The sequence below is a fragment of the Acipenser ruthenus genome, chromosome 14 (assembly GCF_902713425.1).
Source record: "Acipenser ruthenus chromosome 14, fAciRut3.2 maternal haplotype, whole genome shotgun sequence".
NCBI lineage: Eukaryota > Metazoa > Chordata > Actinopteri > Acipenseriformes > Acipenseridae > Acipenser > Acipenser ruthenus.
In genome coordinates, this window is record NC_081202.1 from 11,857,417 (window position 1) to 11,879,373 (window position 21,957).

Below are 21,957 nucleotides of genomic sequence, written 5' to 3' on the forward strand. Positions count from 1 at the left end.
ACACCAGTTAGAGGGGTGAGTGCAGGGCAGTGCCAACACTGAAGAGTCAAGAGAACTACCTGTACATAGTTATTGTACATAGAATTTCCAAATCTGGGAGTATGGGGAGGTCATGGTGATTTACTTTTCCATCATACTGATCTCTCTGATTATGTATTTACTGGCCTGCCAAGTGATGTATGTTTCTTAGATATCTATTGATGTATTTTTTCTGCCATCTGGTGGTAGTAAGGTGTAATCACCTTTTTATTAACAATTTTTGTATTTATATGTTTTAAAGCGTTCTTATTTTAGCTGCTATCAATTTATTAACATAATGGCTAGACTGGGGGAAAAGAGATCCAACTTTAGACTGTATAACTGCAGGTTTGACTTTATTTTCCACAGGTGTTGAAGCCATACAGTTTCATCTCAAACCTGAAAGTGTGGGATTTCTACACAAACGAGACCCTGTCAGAAGGCCCCTCCTATGACTGGGAGTTGGTGTACGGAAGACAGGAGCAAATGGACGAGAGCGACCGCCAGGACACATCTGCCCCCAAATCTAAGCGCAAAATCATCTTGCCCTGCTACGACAACAGGAGCAAAGTGGAGCCGGACGCCATCACTAAACTCTTCCAGGTATGTAGAATTTTCATTTTCTTCTCAGGTTTTAGCCCTGACAGCGTTGTTGTGACCTAAGCACTGAAGATTATGGTAAAATAAAATAATAAGGATTGAACTAGATCTAAAATGAACTTTTAAATCATTTAGCTTGTCTTTGAAAAGAGCATTTTTGTTGCTTAACATGTTTTAATCTATGTAGGTCCACATGCATTGTTCAATTGTTTACTGAGCTTTTTTACACAGTTTTGTTTTGCAAATAAGATATTAAAGGCATTTGACACAATTTGATGAGGTTAACTTGTGTTAGCTTTGTCTCATTCATATAGCTAAGCATTACCTATCAGATAACAAACAAGCACTTCCTCATTTTATAATGGCAAGACAACATCATATAAATGCATAACCTGTATCTTCAATTGTTTAAACAGCTCCCTTAACAGAAGTGATTATATTTGAACATTTCAAAATATGTTCTGTTAAAAACAAAAAAACCTGCTAGTACTCACATACAAGCAGAGTGCATGGAGTAAAGTGTGGATACGTTTAAGATGATCGAATGAAGTGAGATTGCTAGAATACAACTTCCGTCATTAGAAATTCTGTTGCAAAGCATCTCTCCTACTAGAAAATTACTCAGTGTTCCTCTGGAAAACCTTCCAGCATTTCAATTTGACATGGTTTTGAGTTAGTTTTTTGCTTTGTTGTTAAATCTTTTGAGCGATTTTCAATTGCCACCACTGCTATCTTTATTATCCTGTCTGCTGCTGTTGCTACTGTGATTGTGTAGGTGAGTGCTGCCTGTCTCATTGTGGTGTGATTGGGTGTGACTAAGCTGAACACAAGTACTACAAATGTTGTTGAAGCTGACACCCTGGGATCCTTCAAGAAGCTGCTTGATGAGATTCTGGGATCAATAAGCTACTAACAACCAAACGAGCAAGATGAGCTGAATGGCCTCCTCTCGTTTGTAAACTTTCTTATGTTCTTATGTACATGCATGTAAAAAAACAAATCAGTGTTGATTAACCAGTTCACTGTCAACTGTTCAGTAACATTCCTGGGGTTTCTGTTTACTAGGAGATGCAGTCTCTGGAGATGGAACTGGGACAGGTTTCTGAGAAGTGGAAGGATACATGGGATAAGATCAAAGCCACGCAAAGAACAGAGTCAAAACTGGAAAGCAGGGTAAGTGAGCAGACTGCAGCCTAGAACTCCATTTGTCATGATGACTTAATATTTTTTATGGGATTGGCACCTGTTATGTGGTGGTCACATTCCTTACAGGAGATAGGTGTGTTTCAAAGTACACCTTACCAGTCAAAGAAAAGTTGAGATACTGTAAGTACAACAAGAGTAAGGAAGGTACAGTACAGTATCCACAAGTCCTTTGCTGTCTTTAACTTGAATGGCCACAAGATGGTAGCAAACCAGTAGTAACTTAGTTTCCACTCTATTTGACATTAAAAGAAATGTTGCTTATGTCACAGATGTTTCTGAGCAGGAACATTTGCTGGAACTTTGTCAGGCCCAACTTTGTATTCATGCACCGACCCAGGAGCTTCTTCTCCATTGAAAAATACGTCATGGCACATCGATGCTCTACTTCAGTGACAAACACGACCTCCATGTTTTAAGGCAAAAGCACCAAGACGCATCATTTTTTGCATGCTGAATCTCTTCCATATTCCTATTGCTGTTTTACATTACATTACATTTAACAATGCAGTAGTCCGTTGTGTATCCGACTGCGGTGGGACCAGAGTAAGAGTGGATATGTATAGACAGATAAATGAATCCGGTTTTAACTACCATTATACACAGCTGTAACGATTACTATATTCATGCAATTATTGTTTTGAGATTTAGCTTTTGTTAGGGAGCTCCCCTAAATCCCTTGTTGTCGTTTCCACTGGAGTAGACGCTGTCCTCCATGTAAACAAACACTTTTGCTCTGCATCTGTCTGTGTAGCCATGTGCACAGGTTGTCCGAGCACGCCACCTAGCCAATCAGGACCTCCCGATCAGCTCAGCACTGGGCGAGCCTTCCTGCTCAATTGGTTGCCTAGCAACACGTCTCCTGTTAAGAGTCCGAGCTGCTTTCACAAAGGCACACATCCCGCAAGATCCTCCCTGTCACAGTGCTGTGTACACTTACATTAGTGTCGGTAATTTATACAGTAGCAAAATGCATAGGTTTACAATTTTGTTACATTTTAATTCTAAGCACAACTGCTTTTCGCTTTCCTGTAGCCTTTTGTATTGCTGAAGAGCTTGATCATGGCGGATAAACGGTTAGGGCAGATACACGACGGATTGCTGTATATATTTGGAGCTTTTGCAGTAGTTGGTAAAGAACTTGCATAATGTCTTCATACCTTTTTGCTTTTAGCACTCGCTGTCCAGCTCTCTGCTAATGTCTTCAAACCTGAGCCACCACCGGCGGTCACAGGGCATGTATGTGAAGGAGAGCAGGGTTGGCTCCACCCTCAACCTGTCTATGGACAGCGAGAGCAGTGTCACTGCCACACCTTCCAGCGGCATGGGGCGTGGCCAGCAGAGCACCAGCACCCTTTACAGCCAGTTCCAGACCTCTGAGAGCGAGCACAGGTACAGAATGTGAAAAGCAGGAGTTGTCCCTATCGGTGGATGGGAAGGGTTATGAGTAGGGTTGCACTGATTATTTGGTTCAGTGTTAGTGGGGGCAGTTTATGGATAAAAGTAGCCAAGTGGGTAATCTTCATTTTGATAATCAATTGTAATTTTTTTATTTTTTTTTTATTTTTTTAAATGTACTGTATGACCCACAGTGCATCTGTTACTGAACACTTGAACATAATAAAAACCTATAGTAGCAGTAGTGACCAACATTTAATTGGGTTGCTGTTAATTTACAAACATCCAAAAAAGAATGAAAAAAAAAGTTCAGTCTTGTATTTTGTAATGTGATCCTTTTAAAAAATGTAATTGTACAAATCGGTTTCTGCTGATGTCAGAATCAGTAATCGGAATAAAGCAATAATAAAATAAAAACCTTTTGTGTTGCCGCACTCGTGGGCATATTTAAAGTCTTGGACTATTGAACAGAACAGGTGAGTCAAACTGGCATTCTTATTAAAAATAGCTTCCTTTTTCTTTACCTTTGACATGTTCGCTATATGCTCTTTTCTTCTAGGTCGTTTGAGGGAATACTCTACAAGAAGGGTGCTTTGTTAAAGCCATGGAAACCCCGCTGGTTTGTGTTGGACAAAACTAAGCATCAGGTAAAAACAACAAACAGCTGTCTGTTTTTAATTCTAAACAAATAGTATTTGCTCCCTCTTAATACAATCAAACAAACTGCTCTTCTGAAGTATTTATATTATTATTATTATTATTATTATTATTATTATTTATTTCTTAGCAGACGCCCTTATCCAGGGTGACTTACAATCGTAAGCAAATACAATATTTATAATAGCAATATCTGATTAGGATTAGAACCCATTGCCTCCTCATCTAGAAATATCTATGCCAGCAACTGCTCTCTCTCAGTGCTTCCATAATTATCCAGCAGTTTTCATGTAACATTGGACTCTTTTCTCGTCTAGCTGAGGTACTACGATGCCAGGCAGGATAAAGACTGTAAGGGCGTGATTGATCTTGCTGAAGTGGAGTCTGTTATCCAAGGGACACCCACCATGGGAGCCCCAAAAAATATTGATGAAAAAGCCTTCTTTGATGTGAGTATACCAACTCTAGGGTGTTTCAACTAGATATATTTAATTCTTATTTACATTTCCCAATGCGCACTATATATTTGTGATATTTGTAATTATGAAAAAATGCTGTAATTTGTCTTAATCTGATTCTTCACCAATATACCTCCAAAATGTGTTGCGTAATCTAGAACCTTTTTGAACTTGGTTTGTTGTACACGTGAGTTTCAATTGTTTTTTATTTGTTTAGTCTAGAGAGAGATAGCACTGAGAGGTTGGATACATAAGCAGGGATGAAAACTGTCCGCAGAGCAGCAGAATATTTCCCAAGGGCATCCATGCTATTCATATAGATCCTTGGAGAGGTTTCTTCATTTTCATATAAATGGCTGGCTAAAATAATCATGCATGCTAAATTGTTCAAGGCTCAAGTTCAAACCACAACTTAGGCCCCTTCCATGAAGTCTACTTGTGTTTAATTTGTATACTAAGTTTTGTTTTGTTTTTTTTCTTCATTGTATCTTAACGTATTTGTGTCAACTGCAATTCTAAATTAAAACAACCTAAACTATTGAGTTTGAGAAGTGTGCCTCCATCTGATATTGTATGGCATCCAATTGATGGAAATCATGCGTAGCAATACTGTCTGTGTAAGAAGCATCATATAATATGTATTCATTTGTTATTTTGCTAGATATTTGTCATTGTACATTCCCCAGAGAGCCCACTTTTGATTTATTTTTAATCTTTGCACAGACATGTGATCTGGATTATGAAGAACAGATAGTAAATGTTGAACCTTTTTGGCATTTTCATATTTACACATGTAGAGTAAGTGCTTCGTGCCATTCTGCAGCTATACTACAGAAGTACTGACGACTGCAGACTGCACTTTTATATTCTCTGTATAATCAAACTTTTACTCTTGGTTCATAAATGACCAGATTTCCCATTGTTTCTCCTAGCGCTGCATTTGTTTATCCTTTTTTAGTTTTCACTTTTAGTTTTGAAATAGATTACTTGAGTTTGGGGACTGAATTAACTAACCCAAACATATCAATAACATTTTTAATTAGGTAGATATAATATGATAATATAATGTCTTTTTCTCGTTGCAGCTGAAGACAACAAAAAGGTTTTACAACTTCTGTGCACAAGACAGTCAGAATGCCCAGCTGTGGATGGACAGTGTTCAGAGCTGCTTGTCTGATGCGTGACATCTTCAAAGAAAGCAAAATCAGCCTGGGTTATATGGAGACATTTTCACCTAGTTTGGGGCAAATTGGAGGGGAGTTGTGTGAACTAAAGACATGAGATCACTCCAGTCTCTAATTGCAGAGGTCCCACGAAAGCATGAGTGGAAGGTTGATTGGGTGACCTTGTTCAGTATTGGTGACATTGTGAACTGATGATGTCATGTCAACATGTTTTTGTCCTTTTTTTTTTTTCTATGGCTACAGCAGTTGTCGTACTGTTTTCGCAACAGCTCTGGTGAGTTACTGCTACCATAAACCACACTTAGTTTACCACTGTTGGGGCTACTCTTGAATTCATGACCAATAACGTATACCTTGTTTCAGGTAAAATGCAGCTCTCTCCAGACTATGGTCCCAAACTGGCATTCCTTAGTAGTTTCTCAGTGAATAGTTCAGAATTATTTTATTCCAGCCTGACTTGTGCACTATAGGCCTTTACGTGCTGACCTGGACAGCATGAGGTTTCCTGGAGCAGCCAGGTTCTCTTCTTGTATGAAGAAATAATGAGATAAATAAATAATATATATCACACACACATTCATACATACTGTCTTCCAAAGCATAAAATGAAGTAGGCAGTGTTTTGGTTGGGGTTAACTTCCCCAAAGACATTGGTCAAGTCAAGCCTCTATTTGATTAAATTCAGTCTGTCTGTAAATTCATAATTTCCTGTTGAGGCCCTATAAGATTCACCTGGCCAAGGCTCCAGTTTATTTACTGTATATAAACCCACGCAGAGATACCGCAAACATTTTTTTCAAATTTGGTTGGACAAAAGCACTTGGAACTGAACTTGAATCACCTGACTTTAATGCACTAACAACTAGGCAGCACTGCTGTGGAAACAGAATTAAACTAACAATAATTGATTGCTTTTTAACCCTATATACTGTGTTTTTAAATGTTACTTTTTGTTTTAATCTGGTCTATCAAGGCAGTAATTTTACAGCCATTTTGTAGTCTGAGGCAGTGGTACTGAGAGGCATTAATAACCAGTGAGATTTTAGGTGGCCATAAAGAACTATAAGCGAATCAATTTGTTCTGTGTTTTAAATTTACAATATTGATACAATTTTTCATCTGTATTGGCCATATTTGCTATTTACATGGAAAACCCTGACAACCTAAGGTAAAAAAGTTCAAGAATGCCAGTTTGGGTTTGTGAGTATTTTAGTGTTTGTGAACATCCACCCAGGGAAAGAGAGAATGCCAAGTAAAAAATGAATAATTACAAGAGCAGCTACCAACAATATTTAAAGCTCTTCCTTTTTTGTTGCTGTTACGAAACCACTATTAATGTTTAAAATGTAAGGGATGCATAAGGAGAACGAGGGATATATTATGTTGTGATTATTAACTTATGCAAAATACAGTTAATAAATGAAGCAAAGAAACAGGGAAAAGGGGAAGCACAGAATAGCCGTGGATGCTAGTGTTGTTTACAGAACACAGCTGTGAGAGGTTTTAACTTGCTGTTTCAGTTAATGTTCTTGACATCTTTGAATTACTGCATGCAAATACCACCACTGTCTATTGTGTTCCCACGTGTCTTTTTGTAAGAACAGTTTTCAGTTAACCATCACGGTCTGACTTAAAACTATATATCTGATCAAAGTGGGTTTTTTAAAGGGACCTTTTTTATTAAAATGGATTGGCTGCTACTAAATATCAGGTTTTGTTATTTTGTTGTACATGATGTCCCATTCCCAACATTGCTCCTGTTAAATTGGCTGTAGCTACAAAATGTTCCATTCACCATATTGTCTCCAAAAGTGTAGTTTTGAAAGAAGCACACGTTTATATCATCTCTGAAAGCCTTGGTTTTAGGTTTTTTGGGGTTGTTTTTAATCATGAGAGAATGAAATAATCTAACCAGCTGCTCCCTCTGTTGACAGGCATGCTTTGCACTAAGTAACATGCTTTTACCACAAAGACACTGGTGAGGTGAAATGACCTAGGAAGTGAAACCATAAAAGAAAATGGAACTAACCTTGTGCAGTGCCAGTTGCTATGTTTTGAAATAAAAATAAAGGCTTGCATTGACGTGTTTCTTTCAAAACTGCACAAGCTACAATCCTTTGAGTGCTTCTGAAGTAATGTCTATACATTACAGCCACTGCAGTTGGAAAAAAAAAAGAAAAAGTAGATCTATGTGTGGTATCTGCATGTTTAACAGCATGCTTGAGATTTCAGTGAACAATGTGACAGGCTTCAATCTTGCTGAAATAGAAATTCAACTTGCGCTATCGTCCAAAAATGTGGTGGTGGTCAATTGAAACATCCCACTGTGAAAGGGAAGTGGAATTTACTGTACCTTTTGTGTTCCTAAATCCTCTTCTATTTTAATGCATTTGAACAAGCATGCATGCTCATGTTGAGATCCTGTAACCACACAGTGAATCATTGTTTACTTTTAGTTTCACCCAACTGGCTTCCTGGTGCAACAGAACAGACAGAGCAGTACAGAGTCATGTACAGCTCTGGCCAAAAGTTTAGCATCACCTAGAATTGTAGGATTTAGACATTAATTTAAAATGATATGTATAAAACACACACAGAAACAGTGCTCCCTCTCTATAAGGCTCTCAATTATAACATGCCTTGGACATAACGCTCCTACAGCATGTCCATCAATTCCCTATACTAGTGATTCATGCAATATTTCTACAGTAAATACAGTACCGGCGTTCAAACTGTAAACAACTTCTCAGTCTAACTTCCGTTTCTGTCTCTCCCTTTTGATACAGTATCTGAACTGAAGAAAAGCTGCTCTGACACTTTATAACACAGGCATCTTATTCAACGTTTGTTTTATAACTAAATAAATATTAGGCCTATTACGTGGTTATCTTTCCTAATGTATTTACTTTTTTGCTGCGAGAGGAGCTGCGGCTTTCTCTGGGAGACGAGACGCTTCAGCCCCGCTCAGGCAGCTGAACCTGGGGCGAGCCCATTCCCTCGTCCCCTGTCTTTTTTTTTTTTTTAAATATAGAGTTGATTACATGGTGCTTTATGCGTGGTTAATTCATTAGCAACACATTTTTGCTTCACAATACGTGCATTATAGAGAGGGAGTAATTTTATTTAGTATTTTAGTCAGATGTGTGTTGTGTCCCGCGGCGCCACCCACCCCCTCCCCTGGTTATAACGCTCCTATTGTGTGTCCCCCGAGACCCGCGTTATAGCGAGAGAGCACTGTATATATATTATATAAACATAATTTAGATATTTTATTTAACGTCATGGGGGGGGGGGGGGTAATGTGGGTCATTGACTAGGAATTATTAATGAAATAAACAAAAAATGAACAAACATAGCTTTACTCTACTGCCATGGAGATGTTCTGGACAGGCAGCTTCCACAGAGTATGCGTGCGGCCTTTTAACAGTACTGTTGGTCTCTCTCACAGCTGTGGCTTCATTAATAAGCAGTGTTGTAAAGCTTGTATATAGTTTAATCTATGTTGTCTTCATGCAAAGCTTTTTAGATAGATATACATGTACAGTATAATGATAGAGTATAATGATACAGAACAGGCACTCGTTACATATACAGCTGTATATAAGTATTGTCACATTTCCCGGTTTTCCTCCTAGAAAAGTGTGATTTATTCCTGCTTTATCAGAACTGCAGGTTTATAGGAGGTGGTCTTAAACTTTAAGATGCCTGTTGTGGTTGTTAAACCAGATGGCATTTGTATTAGAAAAGACAGTAGTATCATGTTTGTTTGTTTGTTTGTTTTGGCAGGCGATATGATCAACTGTTTTAGAATAATGAGTAATGTTTATCAGATGATTTATTAACACATATTGTAAAACCTTGCCCCGCTGAGATGCATTACTTGAGAGAATTTTATTTAATTATAATATTATATTATAATTAAAAAAAAAAAAAAACCCTTTTCACTTCCAATTTGAAAATGGATAGAATACTGACCTTGAAGCAGTATGGTTACATCTACCTCTGCTGTTGCCCACAGTGCTACAGTTTGATAGTATTCTGCAGCTTTAAAATCTTTGTTTTCCAGACACTTGATTAATGTGATTTACTGTGAATATGTAGACCTTTAGAATCTGATGTGGATGTCCCACTGGCCCCAGACTGTTCTTTTGCTTGTGAATGCTCCCTTCAGCATTTGAGAAAAAACCCAAGTACAATACTTAATGTTTTTAATGTTTTCACAAACTGTTTGTGTATTGTTATATCAACCAAACTTACTGTACGATATTGTCACACTGATTCCACTTCGTTATTTAATTGTAGACCCTACAACTGAACAGGGTGAATAACACTTGCTCGCTATATTGAGGTATTGAGGGTTGGATCTTGGAGTAAATGTGATCTAAACCTTTAAGTAGTACTTGGGAATTTGAATATACAGCTTTAGTGAAACATTTCTGGAGGAACACAGCGGTGTCGTTCTTGCAGGTATTCTAACTCTGATCTTAATTCCAGATTTAAAAGTAAGATTATAATTTCTCCATGATCACACTGCCTGTGAATGGCCATCAAATGCAGCACACATGGCATGAATTACTAGACAAACCAGTATCCCTCATTATTTTGGTGACCTTGTTGAGATGTAAGCTTTGTTTTTAAACCACTTTGGTGTTATTTAGTTAAGTTTAGTAACGTGTACATCTTGAGAAAATAGATGTTAATAAAACTCTGAAATTAAAAAAGCAAATCATATTTTGTTCATATTTACTTATACACCATTGTGTAACTAGAATAACTATAATTGCAAAAAAATACAAAAGCAAAGCATTTTTTGATAGTTTTCAAAAATCAGCAGTGTAGTGGTTAAAGGTTTGGTGGTCGAGTCAAGTTTCTGTTCTTGGGACATTTACAAGTAGGATTTTGGCAGAGAATGAGTAAACACCTTTCTTTTGAGGAAATTACTGGAAAATGGGGCAAATAATCGGAATCTCCTGTGAACACTTATACAGCAACACACCTGTCGGGTCATAGAAGAGTAATCCTAAAGTCTCGTCAAACCTGCATTTAAATATAGCTGTTCATCTAATATCTATCACTGTATATACTATAAAATGTTAATGTAACATATGGTAGTAATTTATTTTAACATGTGTAAGTTGCCCTTGAAATATATCTTTTTTTTTTATTAGTTGAAAACATCTAATATGTGCCATTGTTTACTTCTGCATGACAGTGCTACTTTCTTTGAGCCCACTTATTTCCTGTTAAAATGGTAGTACAATTATGGTAATTTCTTGGGGAATAATTTACCTGGTGTAACATTGCAGTTGCTTTTTAAAAGGCTGCTTAGTTCTGTATAGCTTATACAATACCATGAACACACATTTTTACCAATTGTCAGCTATGCAAATTTCCATACTACTATGCGAACAAGTAAATTATTCCTTTGGGTGGGGGTGGAATGTGCAATGTGTTCTATTCCAAACAGTTTTTTTTTTTTTTTTTGATGTTTTTTTTTTTTAATATAATAATCTTGGCTAGATAACTGTATCAAGCATGTTATTAAATATTAAAAACCAAACATTCTGGGCTTGAAACTACATGGAATTGTGTGTGCATTTCTTTGAAAATCCAACACTGTTGGTTTATTTCTTTTGGAATTATAAATTAAAACTGAGATCAAATGATTTTTTTAAAAAATCTGACAAGGTATAAACCTCACTAAATTGAAGCCAAAAATAATTGTTGCTAATTTCATGTTCAGAAAATGAAATAATCCATGTTTTGATTTTAAAACCAGAAATGTTCATATCTCAAATCTCTTATTTTAAGCACAGATATATCTAGCATGGGATACATTTTTGTTATTCCACGCCAGTTAGGAGGATGTCCTTCATAAACAATTTGCCCCAATCATTGCTAGTGATTTTACTGGGACATCCTCCTGCGGTGAATAAAAACCATATACCACGAACAATCATTCAGTATCCTCTGTTCCTACTGTAGGCCAGTGGTATGACCATGCATTTCTTTTTAATTATAAGACACTGAAACAGTTTCAATAGTGGTAATCTTCCTGTAAAGGTATTTAGTGCTGAATGAGTTAATTGATAATGATTGATTGAAAGATTTCCATATTAAGGCCATTTACTTGATCTTGAGCATTCTCAGATACTTTAGCATGTCTGACATCAGCCTGAACACAATTCACAAGCCTCGTCACAGGGAAGTCCTACACCATAACCTCAGTTTATTCATTTATTGGATTTTACTGCTTTAGAATAAAGAGGCGGCATCAAACGTGTATGTCTTCTGCTAGATTTCACAGCCAGACTTGATTGGGGAAGGATAGTACTACCAATTTTATTTTAGATTTTTCTGTGGTCAAAATGCTAACATCAAGTTATGCAGGGTGTACTTAAATGCTTTCTGAATTTTCAAAACCAGAGCTTGGCTATTTTTGTGTTTTGTTTCTGTGTTTTTATAGTAGCAGGTGGTTTTAAACATTTGATTTCCCATTAAATCAGATTGTCAACTACAATTGCATTTTGCTGCGTACATTTAACTTTCTACATTTTTTTTAAAAGATTTCAGTGTTTTATCATTTTTTTGTATATAGTAATAATTGACAGATTTTTTTTTTTCCTTCTTTGTATAATACTTTTGCCTGGCAGACAGTTGGTGTTATGTTGAGTTTGTAAAATACCTGAGCAGAAATGTAGAGTATTGAAATCTTATTAAAGTTCTGTACATTGTGTCATACGTACAGAGTCCTTGTATTGTGCCTAGAGCAACAAAAGAAACTAACTGAAATGGAATAAAATATATATATAAAGAGATGCTGTCTTTGGTTTCTTTTTTTGGTTTTGCTTCTGTTGTGTACAAATGCCTTGATTTGAAGTGTAATACAGTCAGCACTCGGATATCCAGTACCCAGATACACGTTGGTCACCAGTTTTCTGATACAAAGCCTTTCTTCAGTGTTACAATGTACTTGTTTAACCTGCACAGCCCGCAGTTTTTTTTTTTTTTTTTTTTTTTTTTTTTCTGGCATGGCAAATCAGTCTGTCTCTATTACTGTGCAGTTACACAGCACTTCCTCCAAAAACAAAGAGAACAAGACAAACTACACTAATGTAAAAGTTAATCATTAAACTGTATAAGATACTGTGATGCAGTTTTTTTTTTTAAATCTGATCTTTAGTTGCAAATGAAAATTTACAAAAGCAAGTGAACTGTGACATTAGGGCCTTATCGATTTTGAATACTGATATAGTATACTGTTTTAATTCAGGAAACTCGTTTTTTTTTTAATCTTGTTAAATTGCATTGCCTTTTACCTTTTACGCAGTTCTGTGCATGGGTTGATTTCATTTTGCTGTTGGGTGGTTTGGGGAATTTTACATAATGCTAGTACAACATGTACTGGATTTAAAAGTATGTACTGTATTACAGTCCACGTCATCTATTTTGGTAAGTGATATTTTCAGAATCATGTCATTCTGAATTAAAATACTACTTCTATTGAAAATATAGTACTGTACCAACAAAACCAACTACAGTACATCTAAATGAAAGTCTACATATTTTAAAACAGTCCTTTTCAGCAATGTATTTTCTCACATAGTATCTTTGTGTTTGTCTTTTACTGCTGTGTAATCCCCCCAACTTGTGCGCTAACAAATTTCAATGAAAGGATCAATGAAATACCCTTCTGGATGAAAAACAAAACTAACAGGAGGACCGTCTTCAAATAATTAAACATTCGAGACAGATTGCTGTAAATATCCTGCCTTGATCCTGCTGAATCAAATCTTCCATGAATGATCTACCATCATCATGATCCATCTCTTGTGATATGTCAAAAATAAGAAAAATAATATGGCAACAGTGCCAAATAAAAGAAAAATATGCATTACAAAATACAACCTGCTCAGATTTTCTAGTGTGTAATACACAAGGTTAATTAAAAAGCGAAGATACAGGATTTAATACAGCTTTGGCATAAAAAATAAAGAATAAAAAATCAACATTTTGGTAAAAACAAATGTACAATAGGAAATTATATTCAAAGAATCATGCGATCCTCCAACCCAGTCCATGTACGAAATGGCAGTATAGACATTCTTTTGACAAGTTAGTATTTAATGCTGTTGCTGACCTGACGCTAAAGCACAAACAGTTTTATGGTTTACAGGGAGTTGACAAAATAAGAATTATAGATGTTCTGTACTACAAATAAAACCATTCAGATGGGAAAAAAAGTGAATATACAAGCTAAAAATCTGTTCTAGTGTTTGAGAGGAAGCTGATGGGAAATTATTCGGTATATTCTTTATTAAATAAAGAAACCCCAATATATAATTTACACGTTCCCTTTTACAAATAAAAAGGATTAACAGGTACATTTATGGCATCACAAACGGAAAGAAATGTTTAAATAGGTATATAATGGTAAAAGACAATTAATTAGCTGCTGTATTTTTCAAAAGGTTATGAATATACATCAAGCAGCTCGGGTTGTGACCTGATATTGAACAGCCTACTTGCTTGTGGCTTCACACTATTTATGTTACTGAGGTAGGTGTCGGAGCCTTTAGAAGATTATATATTATATATCCTTGTGTTTGTGATGGTTGTTACTACACACATCAAGTATGTGATTTGAAAGTCATTTTACCTAAATGCCTGTTTCCCTTCGAACTGTTGATCCAAAGTCCTAAAATACTCCAGAAAACCTGCAGTAAACAATTTTCCATCCAGATCTGGCAATAGGTAAGTTGAGATCCTGTGTGCCCTTACATTCTCAGCACTTTTAGATATTCTTCCATCCCTGCTCTTGGCTCTTGTATTCATCTTCTTAGGAACAGGGTTAAAAGCTTTGAAGAAATAAATGTTGGCCAATGATCCTTAATTCATGTGCTGTTGCACAATGGTGAACGTCCTGTTTGTTTTTCCTCAAAACAGAAAATGTGGAGAGCTGTCTTGTTTTTTTGCCTTCACTAGAGGATTATTTCAAAACCCCAAAACTAGTTACAGGTAATCGCTTCACTGCCTTGTTTTACGATAGCACCTAACAATGTCCCTCAAAGCAAGAGGTACAGTAAGACTGACCATTGTCCTTCAAGGATCTTTCAGTAAAGACTGTGTTTAGTCATAGCAGTTGTCAGGTCATCCATGATGGCAGTCTCCTGTGGATCAAGGATGCCAAACTCTTTGTTGAAGGCCATGAAGTGTGCGTAGAGGGTGTTGAGGTGAGGGTGCAACTCTAGTCTCACAATGTCTCTGTAGTGTGCCCAATACAGATGGGCCATGATATGGAACAGGTAGAGAAAGATCTTCTGGATCATGAAGACAAACCCACTTGGGAAAGTAGAACCTGGGGAGATAGAATAGGTGGCTTAGTTGTTGTCAATATTGATTTATCTTTCTATTATCAAAACTCTAAAGAGTGTGTTCTTTTTATACACTGGCAACCTTTTGGCTGCCACTTATTGTCGCTCTGCTCTGAAGTTGATACTGAAGTTATCTATGGAGAAGGAAAACAACTTTTAAAATGCTAAAATTGGTTTGGGTTAAATAGAGAGAGAATTGTACACACCATTTTTGGTAGGAAAAACGTTTTCATCAGTAAGCAGTTCCTGTATGTAGGACATTGCATAGTCTGTGTAGAGCGGACCCGAGCACTTCACCCTTTTCCCATGGTCGTCCTGCCAATAGTAGGTCCTGTTGAAACACATTACAGTGTCATGCAATGTGTTTCTGTTGAATATCCACTAGGGGGCACCAATGTCAGTGTGTCCACTGTTAAGTTATAGTAGGTTGGAGAAGAGTCAGTTATTGCCCTGCTTAAGGGTTTGCATTACACAAAAAGAGCCCCATTTGCATACCAGCTTCCAAGTAACCTAGGAATGTCTCCAGGCACTTTTTGCCTTTGGGAAACCAGTTTGTAAGCATCTGTTCTGTCACACATAGAGGCTTTTTCTCATACAGACAACCCAATTTACTACAAAGTTTAAGATGTAAAATCACCCAAAAAATGATTGTTCTTTTTTATATAGTTTCCTGCTTTGCTATACCTCTCAGACCTATCGATTATCTTATTAATTTGAGGTAAGTTTTATGTTCTGTTACATACATTTTAATTTTGGCCAGTAAACATGGCTTATTATTTTCTTTTGTAGTGCGATTTAGTAATGATTGTATCTAAAATAAATCAATAAACAATCTTCTTTTAAATACTCACTTGTTACCGGCAGCAGAAGTGGTTGGACAGGTTGTACCAGTGCATAACTCAGACACAGCGCCTGAGAACACGTTGATGTGCTTGAAGAAAGCAATCGCTGGGGAAAAAAAACAAAACAGGTTTTGAATATTTATGCATGCGTGTGTTTGTTTTTCTTTTTTTAATAAGGATGCTTCCTTGTTTGTCAGAACCTTTTTTGCCATTTATTCGATTCAGCAAAACTATCAAGCCAGTTAAACCAGGGGTCTCCAATTCTGGTCCTGGAGGGCCAGTGTCCCTCCTGGATTTTGTTCTAACTGTACACTAAATTAATTAATTTGACCAATTTAGCTTCTAACAAGCCAGGACCAGGATTGGAGACCCCTGCCTTAAACAGATCAAACTCCCTGTGCTTTGTCCAGAGGATGACTGGAGGGTTTTTAAGGGTTGTAACTGGGCACATGGCTCCCTGGTGTATAGAACGTAGCAATACTTGTAGTTGAGCCTCAGAACCCCACCTTGGAACAACGGAGAAGATCCAAGTTGCTCTCCAGTCTAGGCTAAAACTTGTGTAATCTTGTACCATGCTAGTACAGCACTGAAACCAGTTTGGAATTGAAGGTGTGGAATAATACTAATAAAGTGTAACTATATACGTACTGTTTGTGGCCATCCACTCGGCCTTGTCGAACCCATTAGGGAGAGACACCAACGTCTTCAAATCCACCTGTACGATCCTTTCTGAAACACAGCCAGGCTGTAAGTAGGGCTTTCCAGTAAGCGAACGGGGTGATTTTGTGATGCTGTTCTTCCTGTGGAACAGAGAGATAACCTTGACATTCATTTCAGGTACAGACAGGCACACAGACCGGTGCAGTTCATTGTCCTGCCCTGCTGCCCCGTGAACGTTTGTTTACCACCATGCAAGGAATGTAAGATCATTATTAGGATTGTTCGTTTTGTTTATATGAGCTGGTTAATATGCGAGACAGGAAAGGATGATTGGTTGTATTAGATCATGCTACAGTAAAACAAATCCCCTGGACTCAGAGCAGTGATGAGCCTCGGGCGACTACAAGCGCTATCCAAACACATCGTTTTGCAGGACAAAGTAGAATGGCATTGTTTTATTAGGCTGATTGTATTTTTCTATTGTACTTGTATTATAACTTAACAGCAGTCATTTTTTTTGTAATGTTGTTGTAACCTGAGTATTCATTTTATTAAGTCTCAACTGATGGAAAGCATTAGGCATACAGTGACATATACTTTTGAAATTGCATTGCTTGAATGAGCTTTTCCACCTGCAAGCACTATTGTATTGTATTATATTAATACCACAGCTCTTCAGCATGCAAATTCAAAAACAAACAGATATTAACACCACAAGCTTTTACCTAACATTAGGTCATAAAACATGATCTGTTATGAGCAAAACCAAAACAAAACAAAATAGATGGAGGAAAGTACCATTTGGAATGAGAATTAAGTTCTTGATTCACTACTTTACAGTATGGTCGATGCTCCATAGGTACCAGTAGGATTGCCACTGTCGTACGAAGGCTGCCATATGCTGTTTGTGACAAACTGTCATAAACACAAGCAGCACCATGACTTTGAGCCACAAAGACAGTTTTCCTGCTGCTTTTTTTTTTTATTATTGTGTGTCTCTCGGCCTAATAATGTATAATTGTATGAGGCCTGTGTTTGCATTTAAAATATGACATTTGAAACTCCACACACACACACACCTTGTTTACATATTTGAATTGTTTTTTTGAACAACAGGGCAGATGCAGGAGGCCTGGAAACATATTTGTAGAAATAACCGTGACTTTATTGGATTTTGTGGAGTCTATAATCTCAAGTGAAAAAAAGAGACATTTATAATACTGACATCCAATTTCCTGTGGTAATGAGTTTCTTATACAATGTAGCAGCAAAATAAATATCAGCTAACACTCAATAATTCAAATTACTGTTTATAATAAGATGCAAAGCCCTGAAATTAATGTACATATAAGTTTTTTTTTAATTGAAATAAAAACATTGAGTTGCAATACAGTGTACAATATTTTGCTAAAACATAATATAGGAATGTTTAGTATACATATAGCATAATTCACATGTATAACCAATTATGAAGTGCTACCATTACATGGAGCTTTACATTTATAATGTGTCATTACAATGTCAATCCTTGTTAGTAATCAGCACACTTCAATAAAACCTGTTTGTATATTTTATAAATGGAAACAAAAAGTAACCTGCAACCTCTTACTTGAAATGTCTGTATCTACTTGCTGATAACCTAGCTCATGATGGCAAGGCATGTTCTTTTTCAGCACAATGTTAATTTAGACAGATCAAGCAGTTAACCTACAGCAATCCACCCTGCAGAGGTGTGGCAGGAAGAGCCACAGGTTGCTCAATAGGCACACTGTTCAGCTATTGTCTTCTAATGGCTGTCTCCTATTCCCCACAAATTCAGCTTTTATTTTCTCTACCAATGTAGGAACATGTCCTCACAACAACCTCTATTGCTTCAGACCCCTCTCTCCAGCACATAGTCCATAAACCATGGCATGCTACATGTGTTTAAAGAAGGTTGAGGAATCAGGATACGTACTGGATTCATGAAAGTTACACCACTTCCTGATTCTCTGCAAAAAGGCAACCCAAAGGAATTGAAGGCATTTGATTTTATCAGACACATATTTACCCTTTGCTTAAGCACGTGCTCTTACAAAATGCTGAGACCCGCTTTGTCTAACAATTCATGTCCTGTTTCCAGTATCAGGAATGTCTTTGCAAGCAGGGATACTCATTCTAGAAAGGCCTGCTCCCTGGAGTGCAACATTTAACTTAGGCTGATGCGTGGAAAGACATGGACATGAAATACTGTAACACCATAAAACTCCTGGAGGCTACAACAAAAACAAACGTCTTCGAACAGATACAAGTCTGTATTTCCAGTGAGCTCCGAGGAATTAGATGACTGTATGTGATATCAAAGCGACTCACAACACAAACACACCTACTTCTCCAGTTTTGATTACAAACATGTTGCCACTTGCAAAGGGGTATAACTGGAAATTATGTGTTTTTTGTGTGTGTGTGTGTGTATATATCTATATCTATATCTATCTATATCTATATCTATCTATATATACTCTATTCAAAATGTTTGAACTGCAGCTGGTTCTCTAATTTACTGTATTGCGTTCGCCTCTAAACAAAGATATTTGTACTGTTTCCTGGAACAGATTTTCTGAATGAGGCTGCAGGAAAACAAACAAACACCAGTGCAAACAAACAAACAAACAAAAAAACATGTTGCAAGCATGACTTTTGTAGCATTAAAAAAAAATTAATAAATGAACTTACAGCTTTGGTCCATTGAGATCTATAAATTCCTTCTTTCTTGGTGAATGTTTTACAATTGCTGATCTGCCCATACTGTGACATCCACCCATGACCAGCACTAGTATGAAACTGCACACAGCTCCGATCTCCCCATGTGGGGCAAACTGCCAGGAGCACTGACTGATAAACAGGACACCCAAGAGGATCTGCTGCCTGGAGCCCTTGCTTGGTAGGAAAACAGAAAACTCCTTCCCGAGCTGGTCCCCAGTGAAGATCTGCAGACACTGAGCAGAGAATACCCAGTGAGAGTGCCGCCGAGACAAAGCCCTAGCTGAAGGTGTGCATGCTATTGTTTTCACTCTGCTTGCTGGCTTTCGTTTCTCAGTTAAGTGTCTGGGTACTCCAATGATATTTCTCTCTCTCTCTCTCTCTCTCTCTCTCTCTCTCTCTCTCTCTCTCTCTCTCTCTCTCTCTCTCTTCTCTCTCTCTCTCTCTCTCTCTTCTCTCTCTCTCTCTCTCTCTCTCTCTCTCTCTCTCTCTCTCTCTCTCCTCCTCTCTCTCTTCTCCTCTCTCTCTCTCTCTCTCTCTCTCTCTCTCTCTCTCTCTCTCTCTCTCTCTCTCTCTCCTCTCTCTCTCTCTCTCTCTCTCTCTAAGCAGGTTCTTCCAGCAGATTGGCTCACAAATATTTGCTATTCAGATGCTGCTTGTTATTCAAATGAGCCTACGCCACCCACACACACCCACACCCACACTTTCATGTTTTGAATGCTGTGTCACTTGTACAGCTGGCTATACAGTACATGTAACAGCTCAATTGGCACCTAAACAAAGGGTGAACATTAACAGCTGGAGCAATTCAATGGCTGATAATATTATTATTTATTTCTTAGCAATTTGGGTAAATTACCTTGCTCAAGCGTACAGCAGCAGTGTCCCCTACCTGGGATTGAACCCACAACGCTCCGGTCAAGAGTCCAGAGCCCTAACCACTACTCCACACTGCTGCAAAGCACTAGCCCACCAGCACATTGAGTGAGGCTTAGGGATAAATGGGTTCATATCTTCTGACACATGAAAGGAAAATATATTTTATAAATATATTGACATACAATATATTGTCATTTTAGTCTTAAGGTTTTTAATATTCTTGAATGTTTATTTGTTTTTGTTTTATTTGCATTTGTATAACTACTATCTATTTTAAAAGTATTCACATGTCAAAAAAAAACAAAAAACTAAGAGTGTAATTTATATATTGTACAATATAATAAAAATATATTGGCATGCATTCTATAATACATTTTGTAGTCTTCAATATATTACATTATATTTCTCAATATATTTGCGTTCCGTAAGGGTTTCAGGTGGTTGTTTTTTTACTGGAAGTAGTCTTTTTTAGACATATTGTTGACTGTACCAAGTTTCTAATTACTTGTTGGAATGATAAAAAACAACTCATAAAGACTTAATTTGCCATTATATGTTTTGTTAGTCTGGCCAATGATTTATTACCTTAGGGGTCTTAACAAGTTTACCTAGGAAAACTACTGGTGAGAGATGCACCTTAAAGATCTGCTGACCAGTTGTAGTCATTTTGTTTTGCACCTTCTGCCAAAGTAAGGGCTGTTAAAAATACAGCAATTTACAATTGAAACAGAGACAGACTTGGCTTAAAATCAGCATTACAAAAAAATAAAACAAACAGAAATGGGTAACCTTGATAATCCATCAGACTTGGTTATATAATTACAAGTACAGAGACTGTATAATGGGACCACACTTAGCATTGTGCGCAATTCTGGTTCCCACATTACCAAAAGGACATTGTGGCCTTGAAGAGAGGTCAGCGAAAAGCATCCAGAGTAATCCCAGGGTTCAAGAATGAGATATGGAGATAGGTGGAATGAGAGATGAAGATAGGTGGAGGGAGCTGAATGCATTTAGAACAAAGAGTAGACAAGGTTAACCCTAGCCAATACTTTAAGCACAGCACAAAAAAAAAACAGGACTAAAGGGCACAGCTGGAAATGAAGTGTAGACAAGACTGTGGGTAGGAGAAACTTCTTCACAGAGAATAGTGAGGATATGGAACCTAGCCACAATGTTGCTGTCAGTGGGATCCTTTAAGACCCAACTTGACAGATCAACCAGCTCCCAGGAACAAGATGAGCACTGATGGGTCGAAGGGACTCCCGTCATTCGTAAATTTCTTTTGACTTGCTAATTCTTCCCACTTTCGCATATTCAGCTTACCTTTTAAAGGGGTTAAGTGAGTGGAAATGAACAGGTATAACTACTTTCTCCACCACTCCCTAAAATGATTGTGTTTTTTTTTTCTTCCAAAAACCTTTCAGAAAACTCTTGGAACAATATTGCAATTGCTTAAAAAATAAATAAAATAATAATAAAAAAAACCCCACTAATATGTGTATATCCTTTACACTTTACAAGGAGCTACATCCGTGACCCTACATTTAGAAATTATATCATAATTAGTTCACAATATTAATACAATATTGAACCAGTCTCAATCTTCAGTTCACAAAGCACAGAATCACCTCTTTATAACAGGAGAAAATATAAAGAGAAAAGCAATAAATAGTTTCTAACATGATTGACAGTGAGTGGAAGAACTCCAGTTCAGGTCTTTGTTTCAACCAGGAACTAAACATTTGGTTTAACTATGCAATGCCTTTTCAAAACACACAAGACAGCACTTACAGACAGCCGGACTATAAACAGTGCGCAGCTATGGTGATTGCTGTAGAAAAAATGTCAATCAACACACTGTAATACATACAAAAGAGAGACAGAATGAAAACTGTCTGAATCAAAAACAGGAAATGTCTCCAAAAAGGTATATTATTGA

The 21,957-nt window shown here is 37.1% G+C and overlaps 2 protein-coding genes across 6 annotated transcripts in view; one reads left to right on the forward strand and one right to left on the reverse strand.

The window, feature by feature from the left end:
- The window catches only part of LOC117419750 (myotubularin-related protein 5-like), a 71,193-nt gene extending 58,857 nt beyond the window's left edge, over nt 1-12,336 (forward strand). For all 5 annotated transcript variants that reach the window (XM_034926229.2, XM_034926231.2, XM_034926230.2 and 2 more), the window contains 6 exons: nt 388-621; nt 1,684-1,791; nt 2,996-3,213; nt 3,779-3,866; nt 4,194-4,325; nt 5,420-12,336. In XM_034926229.2, the coding sequence (XP_034782120.2) occupies nt 388-621; nt 1,684-1,791; nt 2,996-3,213; nt 3,779-3,866; nt 4,194-4,325; nt 5,420-5,518 (879 nt within the window). In that variant the 3' untranslated portion in view covers nt 5,519-12,336. The remainder of the gene's footprint in view (nt 1-387; nt 622-1,683; nt 1,792-2,995; nt 3,214-3,778; nt 3,867-4,193; nt 4,326-5,419) is intronic.
- Nucleotides 12,337-13,430: 1,094 nt separating this feature from the next.
- On the reverse strand, nt 13,431-19,553 carry LOC117419411 (MOB kinase activator 2-like). Its single transcript, XM_034032136.3, has 5 exons — nt 19,110-19,553; nt 16,383-16,534; nt 15,744-15,840; nt 15,099-15,223; nt 13,431-14,876 (listed from the first exon to the last, which is right to left on the reverse strand). Exons 1-5 carry the CDS (start codon nt 19,196-19,198, stop codon nt 14,632-14,634), a joined length of 708 nt encoding a protein of 235 aa, XP_033888027.1. The 5' UTR covers nt 19,199-19,553; the 3' UTR covers nt 13,431-14,631.
- Between the last annotated feature and the right edge of the window lie 2,404 nt (nt 19,554-21,957).